This window comes from Squalius cephalus, assembly GCF_949319135.1.
Source record: "Squalius cephalus genome assembly, chromosome: 11".
In the NCBI taxonomy this organism is placed as follows: domain Eukaryota; kingdom Metazoa; phylum Chordata; class Actinopteri; order Cypriniformes; family Leuciscidae; genus Squalius; species Squalius cephalus.
The window spans coordinates 17,651,979-17,668,162 of record NC_137132.1 but is presented as its reverse complement, the minus strand read 5'-3'; the positions used below and the strand labels follow the sequence as shown (position 1 = coordinate 17,668,162).

The 16,184-nt window shown below is 36.8% G+C and overlaps 2 protein-coding genes across 4 annotated transcripts; both read left to right on the top strand.

Annotated features, from left to right (window-relative positions):
- The first annotated feature begins 1,104 nt into the window (after positions 1-1,104).
- On the top strand, positions 1,105-7,597 carry tp53i13 (tumor protein p53 inducible protein 13). Of its 3 annotated transcripts, none has more exons than XM_079885485.1 (10): positions 1,105-1,712; positions 1,886-1,957; positions 2,493-2,528; positions 2,728-2,786; positions 3,793-3,871; positions 3,979-4,107; positions 5,256-5,462; positions 5,588-6,206; positions 6,305-6,551; positions 6,793-7,597. In XM_079885485.1, exons 1-9 carry the CDS (start codon positions 1,620-1,622, stop codon positions 6,415-6,417), a joined length of 1,407 nt encoding a protein of 468 aa, XP_079741611.1. In that variant the 5' UTR covers positions 1,105-1,619; the 3' UTR covers positions 6,418-6,551; positions 6,793-7,597. The 3 variants fall into 3 exon arrangements, with proteins under 3 accessions (XP_079741611.1, XP_079741610.1, XP_079741609.1); XM_079885484.1 differs by having other exon boundaries at positions 6,305-6,555; XM_079885483.1 differs by having other exon boundaries at positions 6,305-6,619; positions 6,712-7,596.
- A 3,329-nt stretch (positions 7,598-10,926) lies between these two features.
- On the top strand, positions 10,927-15,969 carry mmp20b (matrix metallopeptidase 20b (enamelysin)). The gene is made up of 10 exons (XM_079885526.1): positions 10,927-11,108; positions 11,532-11,770; positions 11,865-12,013; positions 12,102-12,227; positions 12,361-12,519; positions 12,645-12,816; positions 13,674-13,807; positions 13,884-14,040; positions 14,122-14,225; positions 14,313-15,969. Exons 1-10 carry the CDS (start codon positions 10,989-10,991, stop codon positions 14,411-14,413), a joined length of 1,461 nt encoding a protein of 486 aa, XP_079741652.1. The 5' UTR covers positions 10,927-10,988; the 3' UTR covers positions 14,414-15,969.
- The last annotated feature ends 215 nt before the right edge of the window (positions 15,970-16,184 follow it).

Below are 16,184 nucleotides of genomic sequence, written 5' to 3'. Positions count from 1 at the left end.
TTTTTATTCATGGAATTATGATTACTAGCAGTTGGATGGTTGCATTGAAGCTTTATATGTGTCAGCTGGGGCAGAGATCTCATTTCAAATGGAGATTTTCTTTACAATATTGATTATTATATTGACAGCTTGATGTTTTCCTTAAGTTGCTTGCACACACTACATTTCTAATGTCTGTTCACTTTTGTCTTCTTGTTAGATGAAATGGCAGCAATCGTTTATTCTTGGTCACTAAAACATTTTATTTAATGTGGTAAAAAAGATTTTTTTTAAATTTTCCCCCGAACCTAATTAATCTTTTTCAGTGTAATCATTTTCCCAGTGTCCTTTATTTAGGTATAATGTTCTGAAAAATAGTATGCTTGCTTTTCAATTTTGTTTCACAGCAGAAGACAGTTTAATCCCACTGGTAAAACAGACAAAATGTACTAATTGAGTTTGAAGTCTAAAAAAAAAACATTTTAAAACTAAAAATATTAAATTCATGGGAACATTTTACATGGTTGTGTATATAGCTGTTTAATACCATTTTAGATACAGTTTAGCATGCAGAACAACACATAATGCATTTAGTACCATTTTGGTACTTATAATGTTTAAAGGTTCAACTATTCATGTATTATAAAGCTCTAGAAATTATCATGACAATACATGTAAACATGTCAAAGACAGATTGTGTCCAGAGGGAAACGCAGAAGCCTATTTTGAATTTAAAGCTGATTTAGTCATATTATATTCATTATTTTCTATTTTCATTCACTTTTCCAGAGCAACTACCAATAGGTAAATGAATGAATGAATAAATAAAACCAGAGCAACTACCAATAGGTAAATGAACGAATGAATAAAACTGTAACTTTACTGTTTGCAACTTTCCATTGGGTTTTATTGACCAACCACGCAATTTTAGTTTCATGTACTTTCACTTAAATGACATGTGCTCGCTTTACGGTAAATTTAGCATTGCGTTTTTCTCTTATTGATTTTTCATTATTATTGATAAACAACATATCTTGCAAGTTGCAACATTATTTACTGATAATAGACTTCCTAGTTGGTATGACGCCGAGGAGTCCGAAAGGACGGAAACGAATTTTGAACCATGTGAGCCACCGTAGACTAAATATGTGTGTGTATCCCTGAAGACTCATGATGTTATGTGTATAAAAGTTACGTGATCTTAGGCTGTACTGACAAACAATTATAAACAGAAGACATGTACGTGCGTGGAAGGTGTAGATGTGTTTACAGCTCGCGAAAATCCGATCCGTATTGTCAACTTTTAACTTGTCAAAAGAGAAACTTCAAATGTTTATAGAAACCCAAGACTAAACACTTGGTTTCAAAACATCTCTGACTGTTCCGGTCTGCTTTATTACGAATCGCGATGGCTTTCTCAGTAGTCGAACGAGTCCATAGCTTGTTGGTTTCGTGTTTCTTTAAGTAATAACTTTTCAACAGTGAACTTGTGTTTTATCCTCGAGCTCAGCATGGATCATCAGACGCTTTTAAACACAGTCTTCTCATTTAACAAAGTCCTACAGTGTGTTGTAGTTATGTGGCAGAGATACCGTAAACCTTACCGTATTGAATGTATTTAACTGGACTCAGATGAAGTCATGAGCCGTCGAGTGATTCTCCTGTCTGGATTCATTTGTCTCTGTGTGACACAGTGTTGCCCCTCCAGACTGACACACTGCGACAATGGCAAGGTATTTGCTCATTACACCACGTTAGAAATTATTAAATGGTAACCAACAACCATAGTAAACAATTGACATGTCAAGCGGTGACAGCCGCGGTCCTGCTAGATGACTTCTAAAACTATGTTTGGCACGATCTGTGGTAACTAAGAGATCTCATTTTCTTATAACAATTATTTCAGACAAATCTAGTCACAGACCTACCAGGACCTGAAGAGCTTGTGTGTCAAGAGCTCTGGCCACATTCACAGACGGTAAAATATGTTTTTATTATACAGTGCAAAACTAAACTACTCAGTACCAAATGCACAGTGATGATAAAAACTAGGGATGCACCTATGAACATTTTGGCCGATACCGATAACCGATAATTCTTTATATTTGAAAGCCAATAACCGATATATTGGCCGAAAAATCTAAATCCAAATTTTTATATAATTTTTGAGGGCCTGATTAGTTACAAAAACAAAAGTCTCACTATTAAAAGCACACAATTATACTGTTCTCATTCTAGTTTTATGTAGCCTATATGTCCGACTTCATATTCTTTTTGAAGTGATTTCAATCATATTTCAAGCAATTCAAAACCATCATGGCGAACAGTGTGCATCTGAAGTGTCTCAGCTGAAGGAAATAATGCATTATTTATCGGCTTTAATATATCGGCCAAATTTGCCAATAACAACATTAAAAATGAACATATATCGTCCGATACCGATATGGTGGCCTAGTCTATCGTGCATCCCTAATAAAAACATGACTGATGGATGTTCCTTTTTGTTATTTCAGATTATCCCTGATATTGATACAAAACATATTATAAAGGTAAATGAATCTCAAATGGGACATGTTGAAAACATTGTTCACTCTCAAGCATGGCATTGTGCACTGTAATGTTATAACCAATTCAACTCTGTATTATACATTTTATTTTGTATTATGCTATATTTGTGCATCATATCTAATAAAGTAGGCCTTTTAATAAAAGTGCTTATCTTGTAACTTTGACTTTTGTCCCGTGCAGGCTGCCGATTCCATCTGTATGGACACACCCATTACATACAATGACCGTATTCCCACCCAGTAAGCTATGACACACTCTCAGATCCTGTACCTGTCATTTCTTATCTGTTTTTACTTCTAATATAAGGGTTGTAAAGAATATAATCTGGTTCTGGTTCAGATTCTTCTTAAAGGGGTGTAGTTCACCCAAAAATTTCAATTCTTTCATTTACTCACCCTCAAGTTGCTCTAAACCTGTATGAATTTCTTTCTTCTGCTGAACACAAAAGATGTTTTGAAGAATATGGGTAACCAAACAGTTGTTCCATAGTATATTTTTCCTCATACCATGGAAGTCAATACATCATCAATCCTTCTTTCAAAACGTGTTTTTGTCTTACCCTGATTCGCTATGGTAAGTCGTTAACAGATCCGAATGTCATTTGATTAGAATTCCCAACCCTATTCAGATGTGTAAAGAATTCCCAACCTTATTCAAATGTGTAGTTGTGTGTTATCAGTTTAAATTGTTGTGTTTGTAATACTGACAGTGTGTAACCGTGTAATTATACATTTAGGTACTGAGTAATAATTAACTACATATACTTACAATAGGGTTAGGGTTAGGAATAGGGGTTGGTTGCATGTAATTATGCAATTATTTTAATGTCTCTCTGTGGTCATTAAAAATCCCAGGATGTCCTTCGAAAAAGAGTTAAGGTGTAACCCTGGAATCCTGGCCAAATTTGCCCCTTGGCCTCTGTCCACCATGGCCTCCTAATCATCCCTATATACTCATTGGCTTCATCACTGTCTCCTCTCCACCAATAAACTGGTGTGTGGTGGGCGTTCTGGCGCAATATGGCTGCCGTCGCATCATCCAGGTGGATTCTGCACATTAGTGGTGGTTGAGGAGGTCGTCGCCCCCCCCCCCCCCCCCCCCCCTCGATGGAAAGCGCTTTGAGTACCCAGAAAATTTTAATAATTTATAGTTATTACTACAGTAACTACATGTGTAACAAGGACACTTTACCGTTTTGTTACCGTTGTGTTTTTTAAATAAGTTGTTTTTGTTTCGTTTTTTCAGTGGACCTTACCGGCCTGTTGAGGCCACGAGTGGAGAGTACCTCTACTGCCCCCCTCAGCGCTGGCTAAACAACCTCAAAGTAATCCCAGTATTCGTACTATTGCCAAACAATCACAGTATTCATACTGTAAATCTAAACCTAAAGCTATTTTTATCAATGAGCTCTGAACGTGTTGTTTCTGACAGAATGGAGCGCTGGTGTTCCTGTATCACCCGTGTGTCTCGGCGGAAGCTCACAGGAGTCTGGCGGTGTTGGCTCATTCGTGTCTGCCTCATTACATCATCACACCTCACCCGTGGCTCAGCCAACACAGAGTGAGTCACCATTCACAACAGTAGCTCACAGTAGACACAGGTGTGAGCACTGGATGGTTGTCTGTGACTGACGTCAAACAAATGTAGATTACATTTAGTATCAGAATTATTTGGTAACATTTTACAATCAATTTCAATCAGCATTAATGCATTATGTGTAATTTACTAATAATTTGCTTTCATTAATCTAGGCTAATTTTTTAATTATTGTTCATTGTTAATACATTATAATTCATAATATATTAAATAATGTTAATTTATACAACTTAATGGCTGGTTTCACAGACAGAGCTTAGATTAAGCCAGGATTAAGCCTTAGTTTAATTAGGACATTTAATTCGCTTTTTATAAACGTGCCTTAGGAAAAAACATTATTTGTGTGCATCTTGAGACAAAACAATGGCACTGACATATTTTAAGATATTTCACTGAAGTTGCTTTCAGTTAAAACCGCTCAAATATGCATTTTAGGTTTATTTTGAAATGTATTACTATTTACTACTGTTCAAAAGTTTGGGGTCAGTAAGATTTTTTAAATGTTTATGAAAGAAGTCTCTTATGCTCACCGAGGCTGCATTTATTTAATCAAAAATACAGTAAAAACAGTAACTCTGTGAAATATTATTCAAATTTAAAATAACTATTTTCTATTTTAATATATTTTATTAAAAATGTAATTTATTCCTGTGGTGGCAAAGCTGAATTTTCAGCATCATTACTTCAGTCTTCAGTGTCACATGATCCTTCAGAAATCATTTTAATATGCTGATTTGCTGCTCAAGAAACATTTTTATTATTATTAATAAGAAGTTCTGCTTAATATTTGCTGCTGCTTAATATTTTTGTGGAAACATCTTTGATGAATAGAAAGTTCAAAAGAACTGGTTATTTTAAATATAATTTTACTAGAACTGTCACTTGATCAATTTAATGAATCCTTGCTGAACAAAAGTATTTCTTTCTTTTAAAAATCTTACTGACCCCAAACTTTTGAATTGTAGTGTGTCAAGATCCATTAGTTCACAATAGCTAATGCATTAACTGGTGGTACCAAATTGAACCTTACTAAAAAATGTTACCAGTTTTTTTTATGCATTTAAAAAGCACCATTTCTGACAAATATCTCATGTCTGTTATCTTTCTCAAAGCCTTTAGCTGTGGTCTCGTGGGGTCGCTCACTAGAGATGTCCCGCATCACAATTGGGGTTTGTGATTGGCTGCTTTCCATTTCCTCCAATATTAGTCAAGCTAGTACAAGCCAAAGAGCAAAGTACAATCTGTATTTGACAAAACCAGCACCTGTCCACAAACCAGTGAACACCAGTCAAGAGATGTCCAAAGTGGAGAGATTAAAGGTGAAGAAATTGCCTTACATTGATCAATATATATCGGTCAAGATTTGTATGATAATGCAGTCGTTTTATGTAAATAGAAATGCTAATGTTAACCTTCTATGCTCGTCTTCTCCTTTAATCGCTAGTCTCTTAAACGCTGCTGCATGGAGGCTCTCAGTCTCACTGAGGTACAGAGGACTAGAAGGAAAACCAGAAAAATCAGAAATGTCCTCAAACAACCACCAGAGAAAGTGGAACTGAAATATGACGTCAAACCAGACAAACTTAACCGCACAGAGAGTGCAAAACTGAATCGTACAGACACACTGCCACAAAACAACACAAAGGAAATGGCCTCCCTCTCACTGCTAACTGTTACACAATCTCTCAGTTCAGCAAAGGACTCTGAGAAGACAAAGAATATCAAATATCAAATAGACAGAAAAACGCACAAGAAAACTATAGCAGAAGGTAAGAGGCATCGCATCAAGACTGACACAAAGGCGCAGAGATCTGGATCTGAGTGCGGGGAGCTCGGACAGTGTGGAGTTCCAGACTCAGTGTCTCCTCATATAGAAGGGCCGCTGAGGGGGGAGAAGATACCCATCCCACGAACTGATGAGGCCATGTGGGCAGCAGGCGCTCTGGGCTTCCTCTTAGTGCTTCTCACCCTGTCTGTGCTCCATACACGTCTCTATCGCCACTGCCGATCTTCCTCCAGTCTCTACTGGCACGACAACCAGCAAGACTATGAGAACGTGGGTGGTGAGTACACACTCTCGAGTTCTTCGTGTTGCGTAAACCATTTATTCTGTCACTTTCCCATGGATGTTGGCTCAACAGAGGTGTTGTTTGTGTTCCAGACATCATCCGCCGAAGGCTTAGGATGGTTGGCCGGAGGAAGAGGAGAAGCAGCCAGAGCAGGAGACAGGAATGTGCACTGTTGCACTCCAGCAATGAGGAGAACTCTGACTAGCTGAGAGGATTGGTGGACACTTGTAATCTCACACACTCTATTTGAACTCTATTGGAATATCTGCCCAATCATGTGGCACTCATAATGTAAATATTAATTTTTTCATAAATCAATTTTGAAGCTGAAGAGAACTTGTCCGTTTACACATTCGAAACTAGGGCTGGGCGATATATCGCATGACATTGTTAGGTGCATCTCGTCAGTAAAGCCGGTTCCTTGATTAGTAGTAAATCGCCATCACCTTGTCAGTCAACTATGGCACTTTGTAGTGAATGCCGCTCCATCTGAAAGCAGGTGATGGCGATTTACTACTAATCAAGGAACCGGCTTTACTGACGAGATGCGCCTAACAATGTCATGCGATATATCGCCCAGCCCTATTCGAAACAACAAATTTCTCTCTGGTATTTCATATAGTGACACAATTAAGTGATAAAAGTTTATCACTTAATCTTTTACTACCATTCAATATAGAAATACCTTTTACAATATAGAACGTCTGATGCATTTGGCCCACAATTGGAAACACTTCAGTCAAAAGGACAGTCGTCATCTGATTGGTTGAATTCTACAGGACGTCCGGGAGACGCATGTCGAGTTCTTTAACAGTCTGCTTGGAAAAAAAGATGACATGACGCTGAGCCCCCTCAAGGAAAATACTTTTTTGGTGAAAACAACTGTCACAATCAGCACTTATGGGACTTTTCTGGATTTTTAAGAGCATTTTAAGTATGTAAAGTTTGTGGCATAGACACTTTAAAATACATCCAAGAGTTTTGCACAGTGGTCTGTTATTGTAGGGACATCGAAGTTACATTTTCACGCCCCTAAACATGACGCGGAACAAAACAAACTGTGATTAGTTGCTTTACATGTCAGTCAGACGGCCTCTGGGCGGTCTTTGGCCAATGAAAGCTGCTATGGAGTCCAGACTTTCTGCCATCAGTCTGAAGATCTGGCTAAGCAAGACTAGGTTCAAGCAGACTAAAGGATTGGAGAAGTCCTGCATACGTCTCCAGAGAGAAGTATGACGTTTTGCCCCGAAGGTCTAGTTATGACATTCTGAGGATGAACTGTTCACAATGCAATTTTAACATGCATTCAGAAATGTTTCATTTCATGCCAACTTAAAAATAATATGGAATGTTTTAGTTACATTAAAGCATTTTTTTCCACCTTGAATATTGCACTTGTAGCATTTTTCCTAATGGGAGGTTTCTAAAATGCTGTCATTATTTACTCAGCCTCATGTTGTTCCAAAACTGTAAGACTTTCTTTCTTCTGTGGAACACAAAGAAAGACATTTTTAAGAACCTTGATAACTTAGTTTTTATGTTCCACAGAAGAAAGAAATTTATACAGCTTTACAACAAGAGGGTGAATAAACAATGACAAAAAGTGAAATTCTATCCCTTTAACTGGGTTAAAAGCTTCTTGTGATGAGTTTGGATGAAAACATGATGCGTTTTTTACTCTATAGCCCCGTCTGTTGGTGAGAATGCCTGTGGTTTTTGTGTCACATGACTTGACACAAGGAGGTGGCAGTAGAGACCTCTCCGGTTCCACTGGCACTAAAGTTGAGCAGATGCTTTTTCATCCAGGAGTGTTTATCGTACTAATTGTATAGGACAGAAAGCAAACTACACTGTAAAAAAAAAAAAAAGTTGAGAAAACTTAAAAGTTTAAGGCAACCAGCTGCAGAACATTTTTGAGTTTTCTCAACTTACGTGTTTGAGTTATCTCAACTTTTCTCAACTTTTTTCATGTTAAATAGTTGAATAAACTTTAAAAACTGAATTTGTCATACAAAACGTAAGTTGGATTTTTTACAGTGTAGTGAAGGAGAACAGTCATAATAGTTTTGTCAGTGACCTAATTTTGTGTTTGCAAAGTTTACTGCTTCATTTGTTGTGGTGTTCATTAACATTGTTTCTAGATTATTGTGTAGAGTAATCGGATGCATTTTAAATAATTGCAAAAAGCTTCACTGGCCAAAACAAAACAAAAAAAAAACAGACAAATTTCACAGTTTTTTGGCCCTGGCACAAAATGACCAGCTAACATGATGATTGCTAAGAACCAGCTGACCATCATCGCTTTGCAGTAAAATGGCCTCACGTTCAAGGAAATTGCTGAAAAGAATATTGCACATGAAAGAACTATTAACCAGATCAGATTTAGTTATTCATTTTTGTGCATTTAAAGATCACAGTGAATCACATTATTCCATATTCCAATGATTTCTCACTGAAGGGTAAGTGCATTGTCCAGGCCATCATGTGAATATAGTCTTGCAAAACCTTGCTTATCCAGTCACTGTGAGGACGAGACTGATCTATTAAAAACAGCAAAACAAGCTCCAAAATAACATTGCCAATACATTATCCTATGATGACAAATGTTGTTGCCTAATATTGATCCTATGTGAAAGAGATATCCATTCATTTGAAAATACTCATCATTTTTAGCATACGTACTCATCGTATGTCCTCCTCACCCCTCTTATGTTAGATCTTCTAGCAGTTCTTATGAGGCCTAAAGCAATTGTTGAACAGACTGTTCAAACGAATTAACCGAATGATTGCCTCAATGATAACCAGGATCTTCTTTTGCAAGTTTGAGTGGTTGTGAGTTGTGCAATGGAAGTCCTTTGAAAGCAAAATAAGGAATGCAACGCAATCTGTGGATTACTGGCTCACGGCTATGTATTGTGAAACCATTGCAGAAATCGAGACGCCACAGAGACATATGAGACGAGCTGTTGATGGTATATATGTATACAATATGTTTGGCTGTTTCTTTCTTGCTTTAAGGCACCCTGGAAGGGCTCTTGGCAGGCATGTGAGGCTCAGTGTGTCCAAGAAGGGAAATGCTCTTGCATGTTTCAGGATGTATTTTTCTTTGTCCCTTTTTTGCCTGTATGTTTGATAAACGTGAGAAAGAACAATGTTTTCTACCCTTTTAGACAGTCCCTGGGTTGTCTGGAGTCCGCTTACATTGTACTCTACAAATTGAGCAATTGTACAATGAAGACATTTTATTTTATGTATCCTTCTCACCACAAACAATTTTACAATTAGCTACTTTAGCATTTTATGGCAGAAAGGCAGTAAGACCATAATTACATCTGCTGCAAACATTCTTTTACTGCCATTTCTTGGACGGTAACTTAAAATTACGTTTCTTTAAATACTGTCCTCCTACTCATTCAGGTTACCCATTTTAGCACAGAAGCATTTATAGAGGGTTTTATGCAATGTCTGCTTTACTGAATCCAACACTGAAGAATGTCTCGAGACACATCTCTTCGTTCTCCTAAAACAAAGTATATAGAAATTGAAGGGAAAATGGAAAACTAAAGGCCTCAAAACTATGGAAGCATTACTAATACTAACTGCATGTAAGAAATAATGTGAGGTAAGCTGGTTCTTATGGCAAAAATGTATTTTGACATAATATCTGGCAGTAAATTATTCTGCTTGTTATGTATACTCGCCAGAAAAAAATGTATATACGAACAGTTATATTACAATAATATTAATATTAACGTCATAACAATGCAGTCATTTTCACTAGTTGATAACCCAGAGACCCAAAAATTTGTGACAGTTGTGTTTTTATGAAATGAGTGAGTGAATTCATGGTGAAATACAATGAAAGTAGTGTCACCTGAGCAGTTTGATAGAGTGCAATAGTCAGGATCTCATTCATTTTCTCCATATGGAAATTTTTTTTTTTTTTTTTTAAACAATAACGTATAAGCCTTCAAAGACAGGACTACTATGAATTGAATACTGAATACTATGACTCTCTGATTGGTCTCAAAACTATGAAAGCGTTAAAATTCCAGTGAGGATGTATTCCAAAGAACATTTTTGCAATGAACAGTTTAATAATGAAGCAAAGTTTCACTTTAAGAGCAAATGTTGCTGTAAAAAGCTAAAACTTTCGTCTTTAAAATAGTAAAGAATACCAAAAAGTATTTATGCATAAACTGTTGTATCAGTGTTTTTTAAAGTAAAGGAAAAAAAAAAAAGATAATATTTACACAATTATACTTCTGCCAGATTCTCAAGGAAAGGAAATAACTGCATTCATGTATAAATGGTCCAGATCACCAGATATACTGCAAGTAACACTCCACTGTACAAAACATTGTTGATATTAGAGTTATTTATGGGGAGGAAAAAACATTTCCAGATGTTTTTATATTTATTTATTCTATTCTCGCCAACAAAGAGCAGATAATGGAAGATACATGTCATTGGCCATGAAATACAGCAGGAACTATGGATATCACTCAGACAATCCCATGTGAAATCTAGGAATTGTTTTTTTTTTGGTTTTTTTTTAGGTTAATGCCTCCTTTGATGCCTATAATTTGACACATCTTACACAGGATCCCTCTTTTCTTGTGACCAGAGCAAACCACTCCCTAAGCTTGAGGTTTTCCTGGTTTTGGCACTGTCTGAGTCATAATAATAGGTTAAAAAGGGTTCACATCAGCTAAGACTTTCAATGTCTCCTTGGACTGGCCATATTCAGAAGCTTCTGTGGTCTGCAGAGGGGAGATGCGTGTTTTGCTCTGTCTAGTTTGTGCCTTTGGCATTTTTGGTCAGTATCATTCTGCACCTTTACCATTTGAAGATGATGGATCGGTTCCTGCTCAGAATGACCTGTCCCTGGCAACAGTAAGTCCTGCATTTGCACCTTTTTAATGCAACTGGATTAGTACTGTAACCCAGCTCATATATATGTGTGTGTGTTTGTTTGTTCTTAATGAACTCGGGAGGAATAATCCACAATTCTAAGTGATTTTGTGTTATCTTCCATTCTCACTATCAAGTATTTCATTAGTAACTGTTTTATTCATCCATTCTATTGATGCATATGAGTTAAAATACAAATAACTTCACATTTATCATGTTTATTTGTTTTTGTCTAATGTGATTATTTGATACAATGAAAATATACAAACGCAACAGATTTTTCCCTAAACCTAAAAGCATATATAAGTTAAAACGAAGCTTATGAAGTGGGTTAAACACAGTAACGGAGGGGGAAAAGACAATAGTTGATGCTTCCTGTGGTGGTTCCCGCACGTTTCCTTGCAGAAATACCTGCAGCACTTCTACAGTTTCCAAGCGGATCCTGCGGGCCGCAGGAGGAGGAGTCGTCCCTCTTTCTCTTCCAAACTGAAGGATATGCAGAGCTTTTTTGAGCTGAATAGGACAGGAACCCTGAACCCAGAAACCCTCGCTGTCATGAGGACTCCTCGATGTGGTGTCTCAGATGTGGAGGATTACAGTCACAGACGTGGAAACAGGTGGAAGAAAAACCTCATCACTTATGGGTAAATACCATATTTAACTTGTATATGTTACATAAAATGCTCTTCATTTTGATCGCCCACCATGTATGGTAATGTAAGCGGTACAATCTTACAGTGTTGGGAGGTACACCAGTGACTTACCAGTGAATACAGTGGACGCTCTGATCGCGTCGGCTCTGGATGCATGGGAAAAGGCCAGCCCTCTCACTTTCCTGCGGTCATATTCTCACCAGGCGGACATCATGGTGGAGTTTGTTGGAAACGGTAAGTTAGCATCCACTTATATGCACATTTACTTTTGAAGACAACGTTTCTCATCTGCTATGTCATTTATTCTGAAATGAATATATAGAACATGGCGACTCCTTCCCATTTGATGGTCCAGACGGCACACTGGCCCATGCTTTTGGCCCAGGGGAAGGCATCGGTGGGGACGTTCATTTTGATGAAGCTGAAACATGGACAGCTGGGTTCAAAGGTAATGTACATTTTACTTTAATTTAATTACATTATTTTTTCTTTTTTTTATATAGACATACTCAAATAATATAGGGCTTGGTATTAATAAGAAAACAGCTAACTTGTTTTTTTTCTCTCTTTTTTTCATTCAGGATTTAACCTGTATGTGGTAGCTGCACACGAGTTTGGTCATGCGCTTGGTTTGAAACATTCGCAAAACCCAGAATCGGTGATGTATCCGACATATAAACATAGTAAAGCACGCAATCTGCTCTCCGGTGAAGATATCATGAACATCAACACACTCTATGGTAAAAATAAAACATGTTTCAAAGTCTATGACTGTGAAATTGTTATATTGTGGGAACAGAGGCAGCGTTCAGTTTCCACATTTATATGAGAGATCACATGTCTGTGCTTTTTTCCTCTCCAACAGGGCCAAGGGACAAAAGGCCCTTTCCATCTTCAAGGTTTAGCTGGAGCTATCCCAGCAACCCCTGGTTCAGTGGTTCATATTTCCCTGTGTCATTCAAGGACACATGTAATCCCGATCTGACTTTTGATGCTGTGACTACTGTAGGAGAGGCTATTTTCTTCTTCAGGGACAAGTATGTTGATCACATAGTGTTGGCTGCCACTTAAAATCCATTTGTTAAAAAAAAAAAGAGAGAGAGAGAATGATGAGCTTGTGAAACATGAAGTATTAATCTTCTGTTTGACTTTTGTTCTCGTAATTGCAACTTTATCTTTAACATTAGCAACTTTATATCTCACAGTTTGTGTCTTAAAGTTTTTCTTGTAATTGGGACTTTATTTCTTATAATTGCGACTTTATATTTCACAATTGCATCTTTATTTCTCACAGTAGCAACTTTATCTCATAATTTTTACTATAATTTCTCATAATTGTGACTGATTGTGAAGATCAAGTCTTCTTTACAATTCTGACTATATCTCACAATTCTGACTTTATTTCTCACAGTTGCAAATTTATTTCTTATAATTACAACTTTATCTCACAGTTTTTCTTATAATTGCATCTCTTTCCTATTGCGACTTTTTCTCACAATTGCGAGTGTTTCTTACAACTGTGACTTTATTTCACAATTGCGACTTTATTTCTCGCAATTGTGTCTTTATATCTCATAATTGTGTCTATATTTCTCACAATTGCAAGTATTTACCATTGTGACTTTATATTTCACAATTATGACTATTTAAACGACTTTTAAACCGCTCACAATTAAACAAAACTTTTAAACAAGCATCCATGGTGCCATAATATTTCAGTGTGTCAAATATCTCCACCTAACTTATTAAGACTCCTGGATGGCATAATGCATTTAATATAAAGGTTATCATGCTCTTGAATACATTCTTTGGAATATTTTCTTACTTATAGGCTATCAGGTGTACAGTTTTTATTAAATAGGGTTATTTAATATAACTCTTTGTATCATTTTAGGTACTTGTGGATCAAGCACAACAATCAAAATGATATAAAGGAAGGCCCCATCAGCAATTTCATGCCAAAAATTGATTGTCATATCGACGCTGCTTATTGGGTCCCACAGCGGTCAACAGCATATCTGTTCAACGGTACAGACATTGTGCATCTCTGTATTGCATCTAAGATGTTAAACAACATGAATTCTCAGTGCTACCTTCAACACAGGTATGATTTTCTGGACCGTGAAAGGATCTCAAGTAAAAGGCAGAGCGAAAAACATCAGCAGTCTGGGCTTCCCCTCATGGGTTGAGAAGATAGATGCTGCGGTCCACATTCACAAAACTGTACACACCCTATTCTTCACCCAACATCAGTACTGGAGGTGAACTATAGAGATACAACAGCAATGTATCACTAATATCAGCTTTAACGTGAATGACATTGAAAATGTTTTTTCTCATAGGTATAACGAACACAACAAGACAATGCATGACTCAAGCCCGCGGAACATTTCTCATGATTTCCCAGAAATAAATGGACCCATAAGTGCAGCAATTTATAAAGATGGTGCGTATTAGATTGATTACACTTTGTCTATAATTTATCTGTATTTTCTGTCACATAACTTTTATCCATCTCTGTACTTTTTTTCAGGTTCTCTTCATTTCTTTGTTGGCTCAGATGTGTACAAATATGACGTCAAACATAAGGCAATTATTGGAGCAGATAAAACAACTTCCTGGCTTGGATGTTAATGGATATTTATTATAGACCTATTAGACCTTATGCGCCAGAGAAACGAGGGCGCCGCCATCTTTAGAATATTGTCTTTTAACTTCCGTTTTTGCGGTCGCTCTGTATATTTCTATGGCATTGCTGTCCATGAGTAATTAGCTTTTGAAGTGGATTTACTTAATGTCAAGTTAACGAAAGTTATCATGAAGACTGTGATGTTTAAAGCAGATGACTTAACAAATGTCAGTCGACCGGGAAGATTTTAAAACGAGCCGTTCATTAATAAACATGCAAAATCGCTGTGAAAATACAGACCGGAAGTCAAAAGACAACGAGCGCAGCGCTGAAAAGGGGCGGGGCTACATAAGGTCTTATAGACATGAAATAAACCTAAATGAACACCAGAAGGCATACAACCGGCACATCCGGGAACTTAACAGTCAATTTTGTAACCGCCCCTTTTTAGGGGAAAACAAGCCAGACTTCCCATAGACTTCAATACAAAATAGCGGCACAAAACAACGTCCGTACACAGCCGGCAGACGTGTATAACTTCAGAAATCACTTAGATGAAATATGTCGAGTAATTATATGTCCACCCTGCCTTCCATAGAGCGTGAACGATACATTTATAAACTTAATTTGGGCAACTTAAAAACATATCCCGTTTCATTCTACCAGCGTCAAATTGGCCTATCAACCCCACCCAGTGGTTTACCCGGACATTTACTCGTACCTCATCGAGTCACCAGGTGAATGTGAATGATTTTACTACGGTTTTAAGACGTAAACATCTTTAAATGTATAATATTGTGTGTTTATATTTAGAGTAGCTACTGAGTGCACTTTTCTGTCCAGCTATACAACTAGCCTGATTTAGCTTTCGATAGCATCATCCGTAATTCATGATATTTCCATAACAGCAAGATATTGATGATGATGGCAGGAAGAGATGGGCATAAATACATGGAAATGTATTTAAAATAAAATAAAAAATAAAAAATACTGTGTGGAAAAAAATAATTAAATACAAATACATAATAGGGGTAGCCTACTGTGTGGAAAAAAAATGTTTAAATACAAATTACATGTTTGTAAGGGTTAGTACACGTCCTCAATCCGTTACTGTGTATGGCGCTCGCCGGATTGTTTTCCCCTAAAAGTGGGCGTGAACCTTTTCAGAGACGTTCTATGACGCTACGCCGGTTGTATGTATAGTTCCTAATTCTAATTTTAATCATTATTTTTGCGATTCTGTGTTTATTGCCGCTAAAGTGGTTTAGAAATTACACACTTCACCTGTAAAGATGGTATTAATTATGTTGTATTGATTTGTATAGCATTGAATTTCATGTGATAAATGCATCTACTGTTTGTCTTTGGGATATCTGGAACATCATGCAAATGTATCAAAAGAGTCAGAATGTGGTATAAATTAAAATGTATTTTTCATCTGACAAAATGATAATAAAAAATGTATATGACTCTATCATTACTTAAGAAAAGAACTTGTTTGCATTCAGTTCTGCACTTGCATACCTGAGGTAAACCAAAGTATTTAGCCTGAATATGCACTAATCGGCATGTATTTATGATTGCAATAAAGAAAAGTAGGCTACTTGTACTTGCTTTTCATGCAAAATTAACATTTAAGAATATCCAAAGTGAACAGTATATAAAATCATTTACTACAAATCATGACACAATCATAATCCTCTTCACTCCCATAACCCCACTAAGGCTTCTGATGAAAAGCTAGACGTGACCTCATTTTGTGGATGACAAAAGCCA